Raw genomic sequence first — 16698 nt, forward strand, 5'->3', positions numbered from 1 at the left:
GCAACTATTTGGTGATGTACTCTGGCATGATGGTATTGGAATAAAGTGCCTTGTTGATGTACGTCTTAATTTCCTCGCAACTCTTTGGTGATGCACTTTCTTATGGCAGTGGAATTCCTTGCTTTGGGAAAGGACTTACACTTGTGAGCGGGTTTTGGACTTTTGGCATTGGCTCTGGCACATCGAATATCTCCATGCAGATAGCTAGCTAGCTAGCTTTACCGACCGTTTGAACTTTTTACATGTGACGCTTTGGAGACAAGGATCGAACCGATGGATGAGCTAGCACAACAAATCATCAGGCACACCCAAGTGCCAAAGCAGCATCAGCAGCATACAGAAGAAAGCAAGAGAAACGTCTTGGATATTTGTCCAGTGGGAAGATCAAGGGTACATTATGTTTTCCACTCTCTAAAAATGCTGGTCTTATCATGCATGTGTCGTCATACAATACGATAAATTTCTTGGTTTAGTTGGAGGGGAGAGCATCATTCAACTAGCTATCTAGTGATGATGGCCTCGCCTTTGCCGGTCGTCGCATTTGCGCTACCTTTGCATGCATGCTGCCATGGAGACAAAGCTCATGTGTTCATGTAACAATACTCATACTGTTGTTTCCGATCCTCTCTATCTCCCAATCGATCATCAGCACGGACAAGTAAGTCAGCTTCACACGACCAGCACGGACATGTGTTCTGGAGGCATTAATCCATTCTCTATCATCATACGTTCTTCTTGCATGAGACTAATAAATGCCGATCAATGTACTAGTTATCCTGTTTGATCCATGTTTTGATGATTCCGCGCAGGTAGAGGGGGCATGCATGGCTCCCACTATGGACGAGAGTAAGACGAAGGAGATCGAGATAGCTGTAAGTTTGCTGGGGTCCTACCGCGCTAGGTGCTCTGAGATGCTGGAAGCTGCTCGTCGGCGCCGCGTCACGGCGGGCGACATTGAGCTGCGCTACTTGGACTTCCTCGAGAAGGAGCTCAGCTTCATCGTCGCCGGTTTGACGGCACTGAGCACGCAGCATGCCGACGATGACACGATGCGATGGCTTCATCGGTTGTCTAGAACCGCGTCTCCTCTCCACTTTATCATCCACGATGCTGGGCCCCAACGTACCCTGCTGCGAAGAGCCGCGCGGTTCTTCCGCTGCAGTAGCCATCGATATCCATATGAGCTGCTGGGTGCAGCGAGATCTTTTTATCGTCTGGCTGAAGATCCCTGCAGGTATAGGCATCTTCTTCAAGCTACCTCTCGCCATGGGCTGCCACCGCAAGCGGCCGAGGAGTTGTGCGTAATCATGTTTCCTTATGGGTACATGTGTGAGAAGGATCAACTTGTCAAGAAATGGTTGTGTGAAAGCATTTTCAGTCCGAAAGACACTTTCCCACACATTTCTGGAGAAAAACAAGCAGACGACTACTTTACCTATCTGGTCCATCAGAATGTCATCACCCATGCAGTAGCAAATTCCAGACGCAATGAACCCAGCGAGGCCTGGCAGTGGAATGCCAATCACCTTCAGCACCAGTTCCTTGCCTCCAAATCAGCAGAGATGGGTTTTGTCTTCACAAGCGCCACGCTCAACTTATTAGCGGCAGGATCATCAACAGGCCATGCCAACGAAGCTAGTCGGATACCATGGAGGCTTGCCCTCCATTTGTAGAAGCAACTTATCTTTTGCGCCGCCTCTAAAAAAAAGGACGTCCCTGCAAGTTGTTTTAGTTGTAGTGTACTAAGAGCGGGTTATGTATCCGCCAAGAAGCAACTAAAATCCTTACTGAGAAGGTGTGGAGCTATCTAATAGCAAAAACCTCTTTCTAACAAGTTTGCGCACTTAACTCACATTTTACATTTCCACACTTCTTTCTTGAGGCTTGTGTGGGACCGGCACTAGATTGCAAAACTCTTAGTTAAGGCTAAAAATACTAGATAAATCTTAGTTGCATAACTAGATAGTATGGTAGATTTAGAACCCTTTGATGGTATACTAGGCTACACTAGTGTTACGAAAGGGCTAGTATAAAAATATATAAGGGTTAAAATTAATTGTATAATATCCAGAAAAACTTCACTTGTAGTATGGTGGGTAATATGTGGGTAATATAGGTAGCATAAGGGTATTACGGGGAAAGGACACAAATGACCTCGAAGTAATATATTTTTGACACTAAGAATCGATGCATTTAAGCAAGTAAATTAATAACTAGGTAATGGTTACTAAATTGCCCTTAACAATCGATGATTAAGTAGTAGTATAAAAGGCCTCCCCTTGTGACCAATGGTACGGGAGAACTTTGCTTGGGTTTCCTGCAGTGCAGATAAAGGAAGATGGCGCGGCTTTGTGGCAAAGGAAAAGAAGGGATGCATGCAGCAGGGGCGAGAGAGGGAATAAAGTGCTACCTTGTGATGCCGATGCAGCCGGCCCCCTAGTTGCGTGCGTGAGGGTTTTGGCATCCCATCAACCTGCTAGCTAGCAGCGAGTTCGTGTCGCGAGACTTTTTGCCTGTCGTCGCATTTGCGCTACCTTTGCATGCATGCTGCCCCAGAAAGATTGGACCCCAGCTGCGCAAGTAACAATACTCATACTGTTGTTTCCGATCCTCTCTATCTCCCAATCCTTATCAGCACAGACAAGTAAGCAAGCTTCACAAAACCACTGCTCCATTCATGCATATACATGTGTTCTGGAGGCATTAATCCATTCTCTATCATCATACGTTCTTCTTGCATGAGACTGATGAATGCCGATCAATATATTAGTTAGTTACCCGGTTTGATCGATCTTTATTTGATTATTATTCCGTGCAGGTAGGGGGGCATGCATGCATGGATTCCGAGGAGGAGCTGTGCATGGATTCCGAGGAGGAGCTGGGAATGGGAGAGGCAGACACGGTCGCGCCTGCTGCTCCCGAGCGACAGATCGAGGAAGCTATAGGTTCTCTAGAGTCCGGCTGCGCGAGGTGCTCTGAGATGATGGAAGCTGCTCGTCCGGGCCGCGGCACGGGCGACTTTAAGCTTCGCTGCTTGGACTTCCTAGAGAAGGAGCTCAGATACATCGTCGCGTGTTTGACTGCACTGAGCCCGCAGCATGTCGACGAGGAGATGACGGGATGGCTGCAAGATTTAACTGCCACTGCGAAATATCTCCCCGACCAAGCTGATCTCCAACGTGACAACACCCTGCTGCGGAGAGCCTCGCGGTTCTTCCGCTGCAGTAGCAATCGATATCCATATTGGCTGATGGGTGAAGCGAGATCTTTTTCTCGTCTGGCTGAAGATTCCTTTAGGTATAGGCATCTTCTTCAAGCTACCTCTCGCCATGGTACAAGTTATGACCTACCAGAGTTGTACATGATCATGTTTCCTGATGGGTACATGTTTGAGAAGGATCAACTTGTCATGAGATGTTCGTATGAAGGCGGTTTCCGTCTACCTGATGACCCCTTTAGCCGTCTAGTCAGTCGGAATGTGATCACCCATGCAGCACCAAATTCCAGACGACGCACTAATCGGCCGGATGAAGCCGAGACCTGGCAGTGGAATGTCAATAATCCCATTCAGTACCAGTTCCTTGCCTCCAAATCAGCAGAGATGGGTTTTGTCTTCACCAGCGCCACGCTCAACTTATTGTTAGCGGCAGGATCATCAACAGGCCACGGCAACGAAGCTAGTCGGATACCACGGAGGCTTGCCCTCCACCAGGATGATCCAAACATCCCATCTCTGCTTCAAGAAATTGATCTGTCCCAGACACGTTCGCTAGCAGTGTCTGGTGCAGTCAGCATTGAGGTCCCCTTGGACAAGTTTGTCAATCTATTGGTGTTGGATGTCGAAGGTTGGGAGAATTTTGGAGACGAGGATCTGCTGCGGATATGCAGAAGCAAAATGTTTTTTCTGGAGTATCTGAGCATTAGGAACACTCGAGTCAGCAAGCTCCCGCCAGAGATCAACGAGCTGTGTAGACTGCAGGTATTGGACGCAAGTAAAACACAGGTAACTGAGATCCCGTTTGGGGTGTTCGTGGCAACAAGATTGTACAGACTGGACCTAAGAGGCACACCGATAAGGCAGCTGACACTGCCCAAGCAAATTCTGGGGCTGCAGAACAGTTTGTATGAGCTTCTCCTTGGGGGTGAAGGAATGATTTATTCCGCTGAAACATCAACAAGACTGCCATATGACATACAACGTTTCTCGTGGCTACACAGACTAGCCACTATTGATTTAAGCGAACAACCTGCTAGCTTCGTCAAGGCTCTCGGTGATCTACGCTGGCTGGAGGTGCTTGCAATAAAGTGGTCCTTTCACCAGTCCTCCGACAGAGATTACTGTGAAGCATTACTATCATCCATCAAAAGGTGGAGATGGCTCAAGTCTCTGACCATTCACTGTGGACTCGGCTGCTCCATGGAGTTCCTGGGCTCCCTTTCTGATCCGCCTGTGTTCTTTGACAAATTCAAGGTGACACTGGGAAGATTCGTAGGTGTTCCCCAATGGTTCAGTGGGCTCAAGTATCTATCTTTCGTGCAAATTATTGTCTGCAAACAAGGGGCTCGTGATCTGGAGATACTCAGAGACTTACGTAAACTGAAATGCCTAATACTAGGCTTGGACTTCATTCCCAGAGAAGCTATAGTGATTAAAAATGGAGGGTTCCATGAGCTCCAGAGGTTCTCCATCGACTGCCCAGTGCCATGGCTGACCTTTGAATCAGAAGCGATGCCTGAGCTCACATATCTTCAACTGGAGTTCCATGCTTGCCCAACGAGCCCAAGTAGTGTTCCTTCAGGTATCAGCAACTTAAGTAGCCTTGAAGAGGTTGCCCTGTACTACAATGTGAGGTATGCTAACAGCTCCAGTGTCAAGATGACCGTGGAGGCAGTGAGAAAAGAAGTTGCTAAGCGCCGCAACAGGACCCAGATGATCAGCCTTTTCATCAATGACGGCATTGAACAAGATGATGCTCAGGCAGTTGATAAGGAGACAGAGAGTACAACCGGAGCTCCAAGCGGACCCGATGCTGGAGCTGAAGGTGAAGCAGTTGTCGAGAAGACTACAGCAGTGGTTGATACTGAGATTACTGAAGCAGAAAGTTGAGCCAAAGCGACTGCACCACTGGTTGATATTGAGATCACAAGACAAGGTAATATATAACCACTACTCTGCTTGAAACTCGCCTACAGTTAACAGCAGTTTCTTGACAGTATTCATACATCCTCATTGCTCCAGGAATGATCATCTCCTCTCTAGAGCAGCCTCCTGTGTGTTGCAGTTGGTTGCTATATTACAACTCTGATCCTCCCATTCTTCTATGACTGTCACCTAGTTATCTTTTGGTTCCTCCGTGTAACTATAGCATTTGCACTGTTGTTTGCAGTTTCATTTACATTGGTGTTTGTTAAAAGTTCCAGTGTGGGAATAAAGAATGTCTTCCAATTCCTATGGAAGTCGTGCTGTTCCACGCAGGAAAAATGCAAATGCAGTATTGCTTGTGTTTAGGTGTTCTTTCACTGTATCTTGTGGATTTGCATGTAAGACTTCATCATGATGCGATAATGCAAGAATTTGAGTTATATTTTTAGTGCATCTTGAGCACCTACAACATGTAAGCATTTGGGCTTATCATGCCAAATCAGTTGTTATTCTTAGACACAATAGCACATCATATTATGTGATTCTTGTATGTTCAAATAAACAAAAAACACAGGTTTTTATGATCAATGCGTACACTAAACCTACAAATAGAAAACACATCTTTTGTGATGAGTGTATAAATTTACCGAGCATTCAACATATTATAACATAACTGTGGAAAGAAACAGAGGATATAGATCATCAAATTAGAAAGGAATACAACACCGAACAAGAAAGATAACAAAATGAATTTATGATTGCAATCTAAGGATATTTCCTTTGCCATGGGTATAAAGTTCTCAAGCATCTACAAAGATTCCTGTACAACTGAACTATCAAACAGTTACACAAAGATCCCAAGAAACTTCAATAACTATAGATTCAGAAGCAAGTTCGTCACAAAGTACACCACCATGATATGGAGCCATATATAGGTCATTTCATCTCAATCATTACACAGACAGTTTTCTAGGGAAATATACGTAGACATTTTTTTGGGGAATACACATAGGCATTTTGCACATTTAGCAGGAACATGAGCAGGTAATCTAAGAAATAGACATGTGTTAAGAAAATATTGTGTACAAATAAGAATGCCTGTGAAGTCATAGAAAAATGCACCATGCCATGAGGCCAAGTTAGTTCTAGCTCAATGCACAGGATCTTTTCTATAGAATTCAATATAAGTTAAGATAACCCATGTTGAAGAGAAAGAAAATGCGTAAAAATAGGAAAATCTGTAACTAGGAGTAAGAACATATGTTGCCATGAGCAGGAGAGATGTCAATGGCATTAACTTGCCCCTATGTAACATAGTCTTGATCAGGGTTAGCTTCTTTGTATACCATAGCTAGGCAGGTGACATTGAATATCAGGGAAATGCATAAAAGGCAGTATAAAACACTAACATATTTATGATAGTCACTTAGATCAATTATCACCTTAGCAGATTTATTCAAGCAAGCCTGTAATGAAATGGGACCAATCTGAGGATTTTGACAGTGACTTAATCGCCTTGTCATCTCCAGATTCCTTATCCGGCTCTTTCAGCAGGCATGCAACGTTTTCTTTTTATTGGCAAAGAACACGCATGTAATGTTACAGCGAGCTAAACCAACCTCCGAGTGTCAGATGCCAATGGTGGCGTCCTCGCCGGCAGTGATGATGATCCTGTCCAGCGGCCCCCCCCCCCCCCACTTACAGCGCGAACTCCCCTGTCTCTGCGGACACCAACAAATCACCACATGCCGCAAAATCCACCACGCATCCAGGAAAAATTCCCCAAGGAATCGAGCAGGGGAACACGGGACTCACGGTCGTCGCCTCGTCGGGGACGCCGGCATCGCGCCTGACCTGGGTGTGGGCGCGAGGTCCATGAAGTTACCCGTGGTCACCACCTTGAGCGGTGTCCCCCGTGGCGGACTCGAGGGACCTCGCCAGCGCGTCGAAGCGGAAGAGCTCACCGCCGGCCCGCGCCTCCAGGAGCGTGAAGGCCTGGTCCTAGCCCGCGATGAGGCGCGCCCAGCAGCAGGACCAGCCGACGCAGTTGTGTTCATGCGTCCCGAGGCGATGGCCCTTGTCGGCGTACCAGACGGTGGGGGTGTGGTCGCCGCCGCCGTGGGTTGTTGCGTAGGAACGCTAGCGGGCGCCGTGGTACTTCATCAGGACGCACCTCGTGGCGGCGGCCGGCAGCGGATGGTGCGGGGTGGTGGGCGGCGGCGGCGGCGGAGGTGGGGGGAGTGGAGGGGAAGGATCTGAAAGTTTCTGGGCTGTGTGCGGCTGTTGGAAGCGAGATTGTTTGGCCTGGCCCCGGCCGTTCTTGGGCTTGCATTAAGATTTCGTAGCCCGTTAGTAGCCAGTTTTTGCGAGTTCCAAGTTGGGCCTAACCTGTTGTAGGAGCCTTGTGGAGGGCGGATAATAGCAGACCAGTTGGCTCTCATGGGCCGAAATGAGCCGAAAGGGCCCATTTATACAATCATCTACTTTGCCGTTTATTTTTATAAATATTTTAAATACCATATTATTATAAAAAATATAGTCAAACATATGATCATGCCTAAGTCTAGAAACTCATCTCACGGGTTTTATGCTTCACTAGCATCGTGCCATTGCTACTAAAAGCTATATAAATATATTAATTAGTATATAAAAATGCATATATTATACACCATCAATATTTTTATAATAACATATTACGTATCGTACGCGTCGGTCGAGAACTTCATTTTTTTCTATTATACTCGACATGCATTAATTCTAAATGGTTTTGGTCCCTTAACTCAATGTAGGACTACAATTGGCAGATCAAGGAACTATTACTTGCTTTAATAATATTCACTAGGCAAATATGCTCGTACGTTGCTACAGACAAATTTCATATAAGTATCGGATATGTATAGTTTCATTGCGTTAATTTGTAGGGATCTACGTGAACGAGTCGTAGACGGAGGACTGGTCCGATTTGCATATGGGAGGGACTAAGGCACACCTATCAATGACACAATATGGATCAAATTAAAAATTTAGATGAAAACGATGTGCTTTAGAAATAGGTATAGATTTGTGAGTTTTTCTACTGACAAAACTGGGATTACTCTATAGTTGGTATTAACAATGATATTTAGGAAGTCTTCATAAGCCAAAGCTTGTGTGCAGTTAAGCTTTTGCTACCCGTGTGCAAATTTATTTAAAACTTTTTTTTAGATTTTAGTCACATAGAATAAAACGTACATAAGTGCTCAAAATTGTTCACATTTCGATTAGGCTTCATACATGATATGCTTTGAGGAAGAACAGCCTAAATGTTGTATGTTTCTCAAAATGAAACTCCGGAAATCACACAACAGACATTACAAACAAGTTCTCGCGGACTTTGCGCCTCTTAGCTTCACCCTTCATATTCCGCAACAACCCATCAAGCTCTTAGCTTCACCCTTCATTACGTTTGTAGGCATATATAGAAGAAACCAAACACAATGCTTGAATTTGTGGTTTGGATTTTCCTGATCAACCTCAATAAAAAAAAAGAAAATCGTGGATGCACAACCTAACAACATATGGCCCCGTATCCCATGGATGCTACATGCTAGGTATGCAGTTTATCCTGTTAGCAAAAATGAAACTCCAGAAAGCACAACCTGCAAAGTATTTAGAGTGATACTCATGTAAGTACAACCTGCAAAGTAAACAAGTACCTTGGAATAGGGGCGGGCCCACCTTGAATCAAGGGTTTTCAGTTGAATACCCATTATTTTTAACAAACAATTTTATATATGTAGTATTTCTGAAGAAAAAACAAGAAATATGATAACGCGCTCGAAAATAGCCCAATTTTCTTTCCCCACCGAACGGCCCAAGTTCCCCTCCCCTCCCCCTCGCGGCCCACGAGCCCCCACCGGCCACCCCACTCGCAATCCACTGCCCCATCCCGTTCCCCCACCCCCGGCCCACCGCCCACACACGGGTGACACTGCACACGCACATCTCCCCAAGGCCGGTAAGGGCAAGGGCAACTGAGTCCTTATTCTTGATTGGTTTGTGAAAATTCATCCATATTTTATGAAAATTATCATTGCAATTTACGAAATTAATGATAAATTTGCAACAATGTAGTCTATGATGCTAGTTAAAACAAATAAGATAGTTCAGTATAATATTATGTATAAACTTCTCAAGTTGGTGCTAGTTCTTCCTGTTGCAACTACTGGTGTTGAGAGAATCTTTTCTGCATTAAACACTATCAAAAACAAGCTAAGAAGCAAGATGGGGTAGAAATTTTTGAATAATTGTTTGGTCACATTCATCAAAAGGAAATTCTTCTTGCAAGCGAAGGATGAGGATATCATCAAATATTTTTAAGCCACGAAAGATCGTAAAGTTATCTTATAATTTGTAAGTATTCTTATCAATGTCATTTGCTGTTTTAGAATTTATCCTCTATTTATTTTAGATGTTTCCACTATGATATGTTGATCATTTAGTGTTCTGTTATCTACATGTTAGCGTTCTATTATCTATATGTTGAACAAATTCAAGTTATGAACAACGCTGGTAGCTTCTTGCCCACCTTGAGCTTGTGAACATCGAGGGCCTCCTGAGAAATCGATGATAATGCTCAGGGACTGAGAGTGACAATAGTTTTTTTTCAATTAATAGGATTGACAATAGAATTTTCAGCATTCCTACTGAGTAAGGGAACCAACCAATGAGCCTTACGTTAAGGAGATATTTCGAAAAAAAAATAGCAACCTTTTATGTCACAAATTGACAGCATTATTTAAACTTGTTGCGTGTATGTGTTCCCAAACAACAGCATTTCCTAAGAGTTGGTTTAAATCTATCGGTGCACACTTAAAATAGCATTTGTTTTTCAGTGAACTTAACTATGCTGGCGTTGCTATCTCAGAATTAATAACACCGTTTCTTAAAGAATTTTTTTTGGAAATGTATGACTTTTGTGGAACGGATAGAGAAACGAGAAGCCACTTTGTTACGCCCAGCATTGGGCCTGGCCCAACTTGACTGCAACCGTACACGGCCTGCACGGCGCGGCGGACTCCAAGATGGAGTCGACGGAAGCCTCCGTTCCCGACTCCAACTCGCTCCCCCAATCCAACTCCGACTCCGATTCGCTCCCCCAATCCGCCGCCGCCCTTAGGTCCAGGCCACCCCACCACCGCTTAGCCGAGCCATCGAGAGGCAGGTTTGCGAGATCCTGCCTGAGTCCGCGTCAAGCTTCACAATTTTCCGGCAGGTAGGTAAACCGCCAATGGCAGGCGGGGACGGCTCGCAAAAGCGGTGCACCGCCGAAGGTGTGGCGGCGACCACTGGACCGCAGGTTTCGCTGGCGAGGTGCTCCATCAAGAGGAAGGCGAGGAAGGAGGCGGCAAGGAGCAAAGTCAACAGTATTTGATAATAGCAAGGAGCAATGATGGGACACCAAGCTTGAACCACCATGGACACAATTGCTCATAACTTTGATTTAAATAGTGAAAGCTATTCTACTTGAATGCAGATGGTGTGTACTAGTATTTTTTTATACTTTTGTTAGGGCAGCTATAGCGTGATTGATTATTACATATATACAGCAAAGAACTGAAGTTTAGATGTGAGCATAACATCTATGACTACATGCAGTCAAAAAACTTTAAAAAAATCTTAGGAATGCTCACAATTTTCAAAAGCGCATAGAGACTGTATGCTCCTATATGTTTATGATTGTTAGGTATTTATTGATAGTTAATAAATCTTTATTGTTCTTTATTTTCATTGGATATAAATATTATGCATAGCCTTTTGTAAATGTTGCGTCTGCCATTAGCTGAGAGTGTGCTCGTTATATATATTCTGTTTTGTACAAAGTGCTCTGATTGAAGAAGTACAATGGGATGACCTTGTTATGCTCGTAGACAGCTAATGCGGCTGGTAGCTCGGACTAGAAAATGGAAGCAAAAGAAGCAAAAGAATAGGAGATTAGCAGGCGCAAAAGACCAAATCGAAGTCCAAACTATCAATAGAACACCAAACAAACTCCGAATCAATTTCCCATACAAGATCCTCGTCGAGGCGTGGCGGAATCATCCAACTTCCGAACGCTGCCACCGCCGCCTCCTCTTTCTCCATGGGAAGCCTTCATATCGAATAGCTTCTCGAGGGGGATGCACGGATCAACTTTCGGGTTTCCAGGCAACTTGTTCCGGAATTTGCGGGGGTAGTCGGTGGCGGCGGCGGAGGATTGGGCTTTATATATACCTCTGTCCCAGATCCCAGCTGTCCGATCCGGCTCGCCCTAGATCGGTCGGACGATGGTGGTGTGGGACTAGGGCCCGTCCGTGGCCGCTGCTTCGGGTCCCCATGTCAGCTATAGCGAACCCATCGGCGCAAGCAGACCGGCAGATCAGCGGCCATAGACAGGAGAGGTCGGAGGCCACCTCGCCAGGGGTGCAAGTTATAGACCCTCGGCTTAGGCGGGTATGCCGCCGCCCGGTGCATCAGCCAGATGGATCTGCGGAAGGGGACCCGTAGGTCAGCGGCCATCAGCAGAAGGGATCGCCGGGGCCGCATGTCAGCAACCCGTGGTTGGGGCGGTAGGCCGCCGCCTGATGCATCCACCAGATGGATCTGCAGGCTGAAGGGGACCCGCAGGTCAGTGGCCATCGGCAAGAGGGGTTGGAGACCAACTAGCCAGTGCTGCATGTCAGTGACCTATGGCTGAGGCGAGAAGGCTAACCCCTGGTGCATCCACCGAATAGATCTGAGAGCGGAAGGGGACCCGCAGGTCAGCGGCCATCGGCAAGAGGGATCGCTGGGGCCGCATGTCAGCGACCCATGGTTGGGGCGGGTAGGCCGCCGCCTGGTGCATCCACCAGATGGATCTGCGGGCTGAAGGGGACCTGCAGGTCAGTGGCCATCGACAAGAGGGGTTGGAGACCAACTCGCCGGTGCCGCATGTCAGTGACCTATGGCTAAGTCAAGTAGGCTGACCCCTGGTGCATCCGCCGAATAGATCTGAGAGTGGAAGGGGCCCGCAAGTCAGCGACCATCAGCAGGAGGGATCGTCGGGGCCGCATGTCAGCGACCCGTGGTTGGGGCGGTAGGCCGCCGCCTGGTGCATCCACCAGATGGATCTGTGGGCTGAAGGGAAGTAGGTCAGTGGCCATCGGCAAGAGGGGTTGGAGACCAACTCGCCGGTGCCGCATGTCAGTGACCTATGGCTGAGGTGAGTAGGCTGACCCCTGGTGCATCCGCCGAATAGATCTGAGAGTGGAAGGGGACCCGCATGTCAGCGGCCATCAGTAGGAGAGATCGCCGGGGCCTCATGTCAGCGACCCATGGTTGGGGTGGGTAGGCCGCCGCTTGGTGCATCCACCAGATGGATCTGCAGGCTGAAGAGGACCCGCAGGTCAGTGGCCATCGGCAAGAGGGGTTGGAGACCAACTCACCGGTGCCGCATGTCAGTGATCTATGGATGAGGCAAGTAGGCTGACCCCTGGTGCATCCGCCGAACAGATCTAAGAGCGGAAGGGAACCTGTAGGTCAGCGGCCATTGGCAGGAGGTGTTGGAGGCCAACTCGCCGGTGCCACATGTCAGCGACCCACGGCTGAGGTGGCTAGGCCGCCGCCTGGTGCATCCGTTGTATGGATCAGCAGACATCGGTAGGAGCGGTCAAAGGCCACCTCTCCGAGGCGGCACTGAAAGTACGCCTAGAGGGGGGGTGAATAGGCGATCGTCGCTTAAAACCTGCACACAAAAAACTCAGCCCGAGGCTGCCTGGCGGACTGTCCGCTGGGAGTGTCCGCTGGGCACTTCCAACGTCTGCTGGGAGGTCTCGGGAATGGAATGCAATCTTTCGAAGAATAAAACTTGTATACCAAAATCTACTTGAATAGAAAGACTCTAATACAAGTGAGGAACACTAAATGCGGAAGCAATCTAGCTCAAAGTAAGTACACAAGTAGATCGGGTAAGAATACTAGACATTGGTAAGAATAACAAAAATACTAGAATAAAGTAAGATAAACAAGCACAAGAGACACAAGATTTTCACCCGAGGTTCAAATCCACTCAAGGATTCTACGTCCGCGTTGAGGAGTCCACAAAGGACCGGGTTCCTCTCAACCCTTTCCTCTCTCAAGCAACCACAAAGGTCAAACTTGAGTTTTTCACTAGCAATAAGGGTAATACAAACTTCTCAATCCAACCACACCACGAGTTGGTTGTTCTTGAGCACCTCTAACCATCTAGGAGTCAAGCTCCAAGAGTAATAGATGTGGAAAGCAATGGAGAGAGCCAAGAGATGCCCAAGAGAGGTGAATCTCTTGGAGAGAACTTGAATCTTGTTTGGATCTTGCTCAAACCCAACCCTAGACCAAAGATTTGGAGTGGAGAAGCTAGGGTTTCACTTTGGGGAGCTTTGGAGTGCTTAGAATGTGCTTGAGACTCGGTTTCACTGGTTGTGCAAGAGAGTTTTAATGTTTGGGTGCGGGGGGAGTATAAATAGTGCCTCACAAAAACTAGCCGTTGGGCTGTTTTTAATGACCTGGCGGACTGTCCGCCAGGCCTGGCAGACAGTCCGCCAGGAGCTCTCGGATGAAGGCTATTTTTAGAGCCCTGGCGGACTGTCCGCCAGGCTTGGCGGACTGTCCGCCAGGAGCTCTTGGATTTGGATAATTTGCTACAAGGATTACACTCCGGATTTGATTTATTGGTGATCTTCCACACACTTTCCACATCCCCCTTGATAGTACGGTATACCTAAACTCAAAAAAACATAAAACAAATAAATTTCTCCGCTTGCAACTCTTTTCTTGATCCGGTACCGTTCTCCAATTTTGAATAGTCGTCAAGATTCACTCCTTTTCTTTTCTCCTTTTTAGTTTCTTTGACCCCTGCTCATTATACTCAATTGAAATATTAGATGCTCAATTAGGTTGTTATTAATCACCAAAATAGGTCATTAGGCCTAGATGCACTTCCAGGCATGTCAGTGACCATCGGGTAGGCCACCGCCTGGTGCATCTGCTAGACGGCCAGCCTGCATGGCATGGAGCCATGGAGATTTAAAAACTTGAAGAAATATTAGCTTAAAAATTAACTCCAGGCTCCGGCCATGGAACAGAACTTGTAATTCTGAAACTGGTATTCTTTTTCTAGGCAACCTGTCTACTATACGAACAATTGCACAAGCGAAGCCTTGAGTTAAAATTATGCATGATAATAGCGGACATCATAACATATTTTTAAAAAATATGTCAAGAATTTATTATTATTATTTTGATAGGGTATTATATTTAATAATAAATTAACTCTTGTGATACAAAATTATAGAAAAAACGGTGATGAAAAAGAGAAAAGACAAAAGGAAGCTAGGAGCAGCAATCACTCATCATCCTCATCATCATCATCATCATCATCACCTACATCATAATGCTCCCATTCAGCTGGAAAGTCCCTAGGAGGAGAAGGTGGAAATGCGGGCCAATCCGTCTCCTCAATGCCAAGGTGGCGCTCAATCCTGTTGATGCTCTGCTGATTTGCCCGAGTGTGAGCGCGAACTACATCATTGGTATTGCGGCATACCTTGAAGAGAGCTTTCAAGCCAGAAATAAAGGCATTGCCTTTCTTGCGAGAACGAGTCCTAGAAGAGGAAGGCATCGCCGAAGTGGAGGGCATATCCATAGTGGGCTGGGGTGGAGAATGAGCTGATGGAGGAGACTCGCCTTCTGGTGGAAACTCTTGCTCCTTGGGAGGTTGTGGACTATATGGAGCATGAACAGTGTCGTATCCAAACTCCATTCCCGTCACGGCATTTATCATTCTTTGGATATATGGAGCATAGATAACGGGATTACTGCCATGATGGAGCATGTGTCTCAACTCCATCCAGAAAAAGTGAAAGACACTAAAAGGCGGGTGATCGAAGTCCATAGCTAAAAGAAGCAATTTGACCGTACCATGAATCTTGGTGCGATCACCCCTCCTGGGAGTCAAGGTCTCCCGGAATATCCTGTTCATGATCTCCATATATGGACGTAGTCCATGAGTCGTCGCTAAATTCGGATCCTCATCCCGATAGAGAGTCATAAGAGCTTCATCCGTTGGATTGATTTCATCGTGAATCTCCATCTCATCTAGAGTGTCATCAAGCTTGAGGATAGTGGCAAATTGCTTGTATGAAACCCAGAAAGCACGCCCTTGAACATTGAAGTGAATAAAGGAATTCTTGCCCTCACCTTCAAACCAAGCAGTGGAGCAAAATTGAGCAACTAGCTCATTGTTCCAATTTTGATTGAGGGCCAAGAATTCATAGAGGCGTTTCTTCTCACATTCTCTTATGACCAAGTCAAAGGTTGGATTATTTTTCTCACCCATTTCAACCCGATTGATGTACTTGGAGACGGTGATAGCATTCTTCTTCTCAATAAAGACGGATATGTACCAATCAGCTTGAAATTTGCTCCAAAATCTCCTATCCGCGATGTACTTCTCATAATCATAAGGATTTTCTCTTCTTTCTTTGAAGATAGCACCTCCTTGCTTTGTGGTGTAATCAATTCTCTTCACTCCAACTTCACCAAAGTTGATCCTAGTATACTCCGGTCTGTGCATGATGTACTTACGGTAGGGTTGGAGTGGAGGATAGTCATCAAAGAGAGGAACCGATTCTTGAGGTCCAGCTTCATGTGGAGGAGCAGCCCTTTGACCTCTACAGCTCGATGCCCCATGGCTAGAACCACCCATTTGGCTAGCACGACTAAGCGGAATTTTGCGAGTTGGCTTCTTGGGGCGCTTGGGTGGAGGAACGACTTCCACTTCTTCAATTTCATCCGAATTTGAGTCGGAAGCGGGATCATGCATGAATTTGGTCCGCCTCTCATGCACCATCTGGACATGTATAGGAAGTATAGTGCATGATTAGAAGAAATGAAAGAATGAATGTTAACAAACATGGGAGTAGGCGGGAAAATACAGAACAGACCCTTCCTGGCGGACTGTCCGCTAGGAGGGTTCGGTTTTGAACCTTCCCGCGAAATCATGCGATGTTAAGCACTAGTTTGTTGAGGCTCAAACTTTGTAGGCATGTTCTAGATGATAATGGAAGGCTGGAAATAATTTTGGGATGAATAGATTTGGAGATCGGGTTGAATCAAAGTTTTAGGCATGAAATGAGCATGAACAAGTGAACTTTAAACCTAGCCATCCATTCTTCAAGATTTTTAAGGAATAGCATGCTCTACCTAGCAGGAATCCATAGCTAAAAGCATTCCTCAAGATATGCATTGAGTAGAGAGATCGATGGAAGATTGCATATACCTTGTTCTTGCCCTAGGTTGAACGAGAGAGAGATTCCAATGGATGAAAATCCAAAGGGGGAAAGGTCCTTGCAGCACGAAGAGGAGCTTCCCTTGCTGTGGAGGGGTTGAGGCCTTGATTCCACGGACAATGGAGGTGGTGTCCGTGGGGAGGAAGGAAGAGTGAGTGAGAGGAGTTGATGTTGTGTTGTGTGTTTGAGAGAGAATGGGGAGAGAAGGAGCAGCCACAAAGAAGGAGAAGG

At 46.3% G+C, this 16698-nt stretch overlaps 1 protein-coding gene and 1 long non-coding RNA gene across 2 annotated transcripts; one reads left to right on the forward strand and one right to left on the reverse strand.

Annotated features, from left to right (window-relative positions):
* Positions 1 to 836: 836 nt before the first annotated feature.
* LOC112872334 lies at positions 837 to 5585 on the forward strand. The gene is made up of 4 exons (XM_025935433.1): positions 837 to 1016; positions 2819 to 4122; positions 4219 to 5153; positions 5240 to 5585. Exons 1-3 carry the CDS (start codon positions 837 to 839, stop codon positions 5105 to 5107), a joined length of 2373 nt encoding a protein of 790 aa, XP_025791218.1. The 3' UTR covers positions 5108 to 5153; positions 5240 to 5585.
* A 309-nt stretch (positions 5586 to 5894) lies between these two features.
* On the reverse strand, positions 5895 to 6830 carry LOC112902438. The gene is made up of 2 exons (XR_003230580.1): positions 6763 to 6830; positions 5895 to 5971 (listed from the first exon to the last, which is right to left on the reverse strand). It is a non-coding gene; the product is annotated as an uncharacterized LOC112902438 (long non-coding RNA).
* Between the last annotated feature and the right edge of the window lie 9868 nt (positions 6831 to 16698).

This window comes from Panicum hallii, chromosome 8 (assembly GCF_002211085.1).
Source record: "Panicum hallii strain FIL2 chromosome 8, PHallii_v3.1, whole genome shotgun sequence".
Lineage (NCBI taxonomy): Eukaryota > Viridiplantae > Streptophyta > Magnoliopsida > Poales > Poaceae > Panicum > Panicum hallii.

Bases quoted from the DNA above. Each gene is read 5' to 3' on its own strand.
- LOC112872334 (XM_025935433.1), top strand. From the start codon at position 837: ATGGACGAGAGTAAGACGAAGGAGATCGAGATAGCTGTAAGTTTGCTG. The intron at 1,017-2,818 runs GCACTGAGCACG...TATTCCGTGCAG, and splicing joins TCATCGTCGCCGGTTTGACG to GTAGGGGGGCATGCATGCAT. The intron at 4,123-4,218 runs GTATGAGCTTCT...GTGGCTACACAG, and splicing joins CTGGGGCTGCAGAACAGTTT to ACTAGCCACTATTGATTTAA.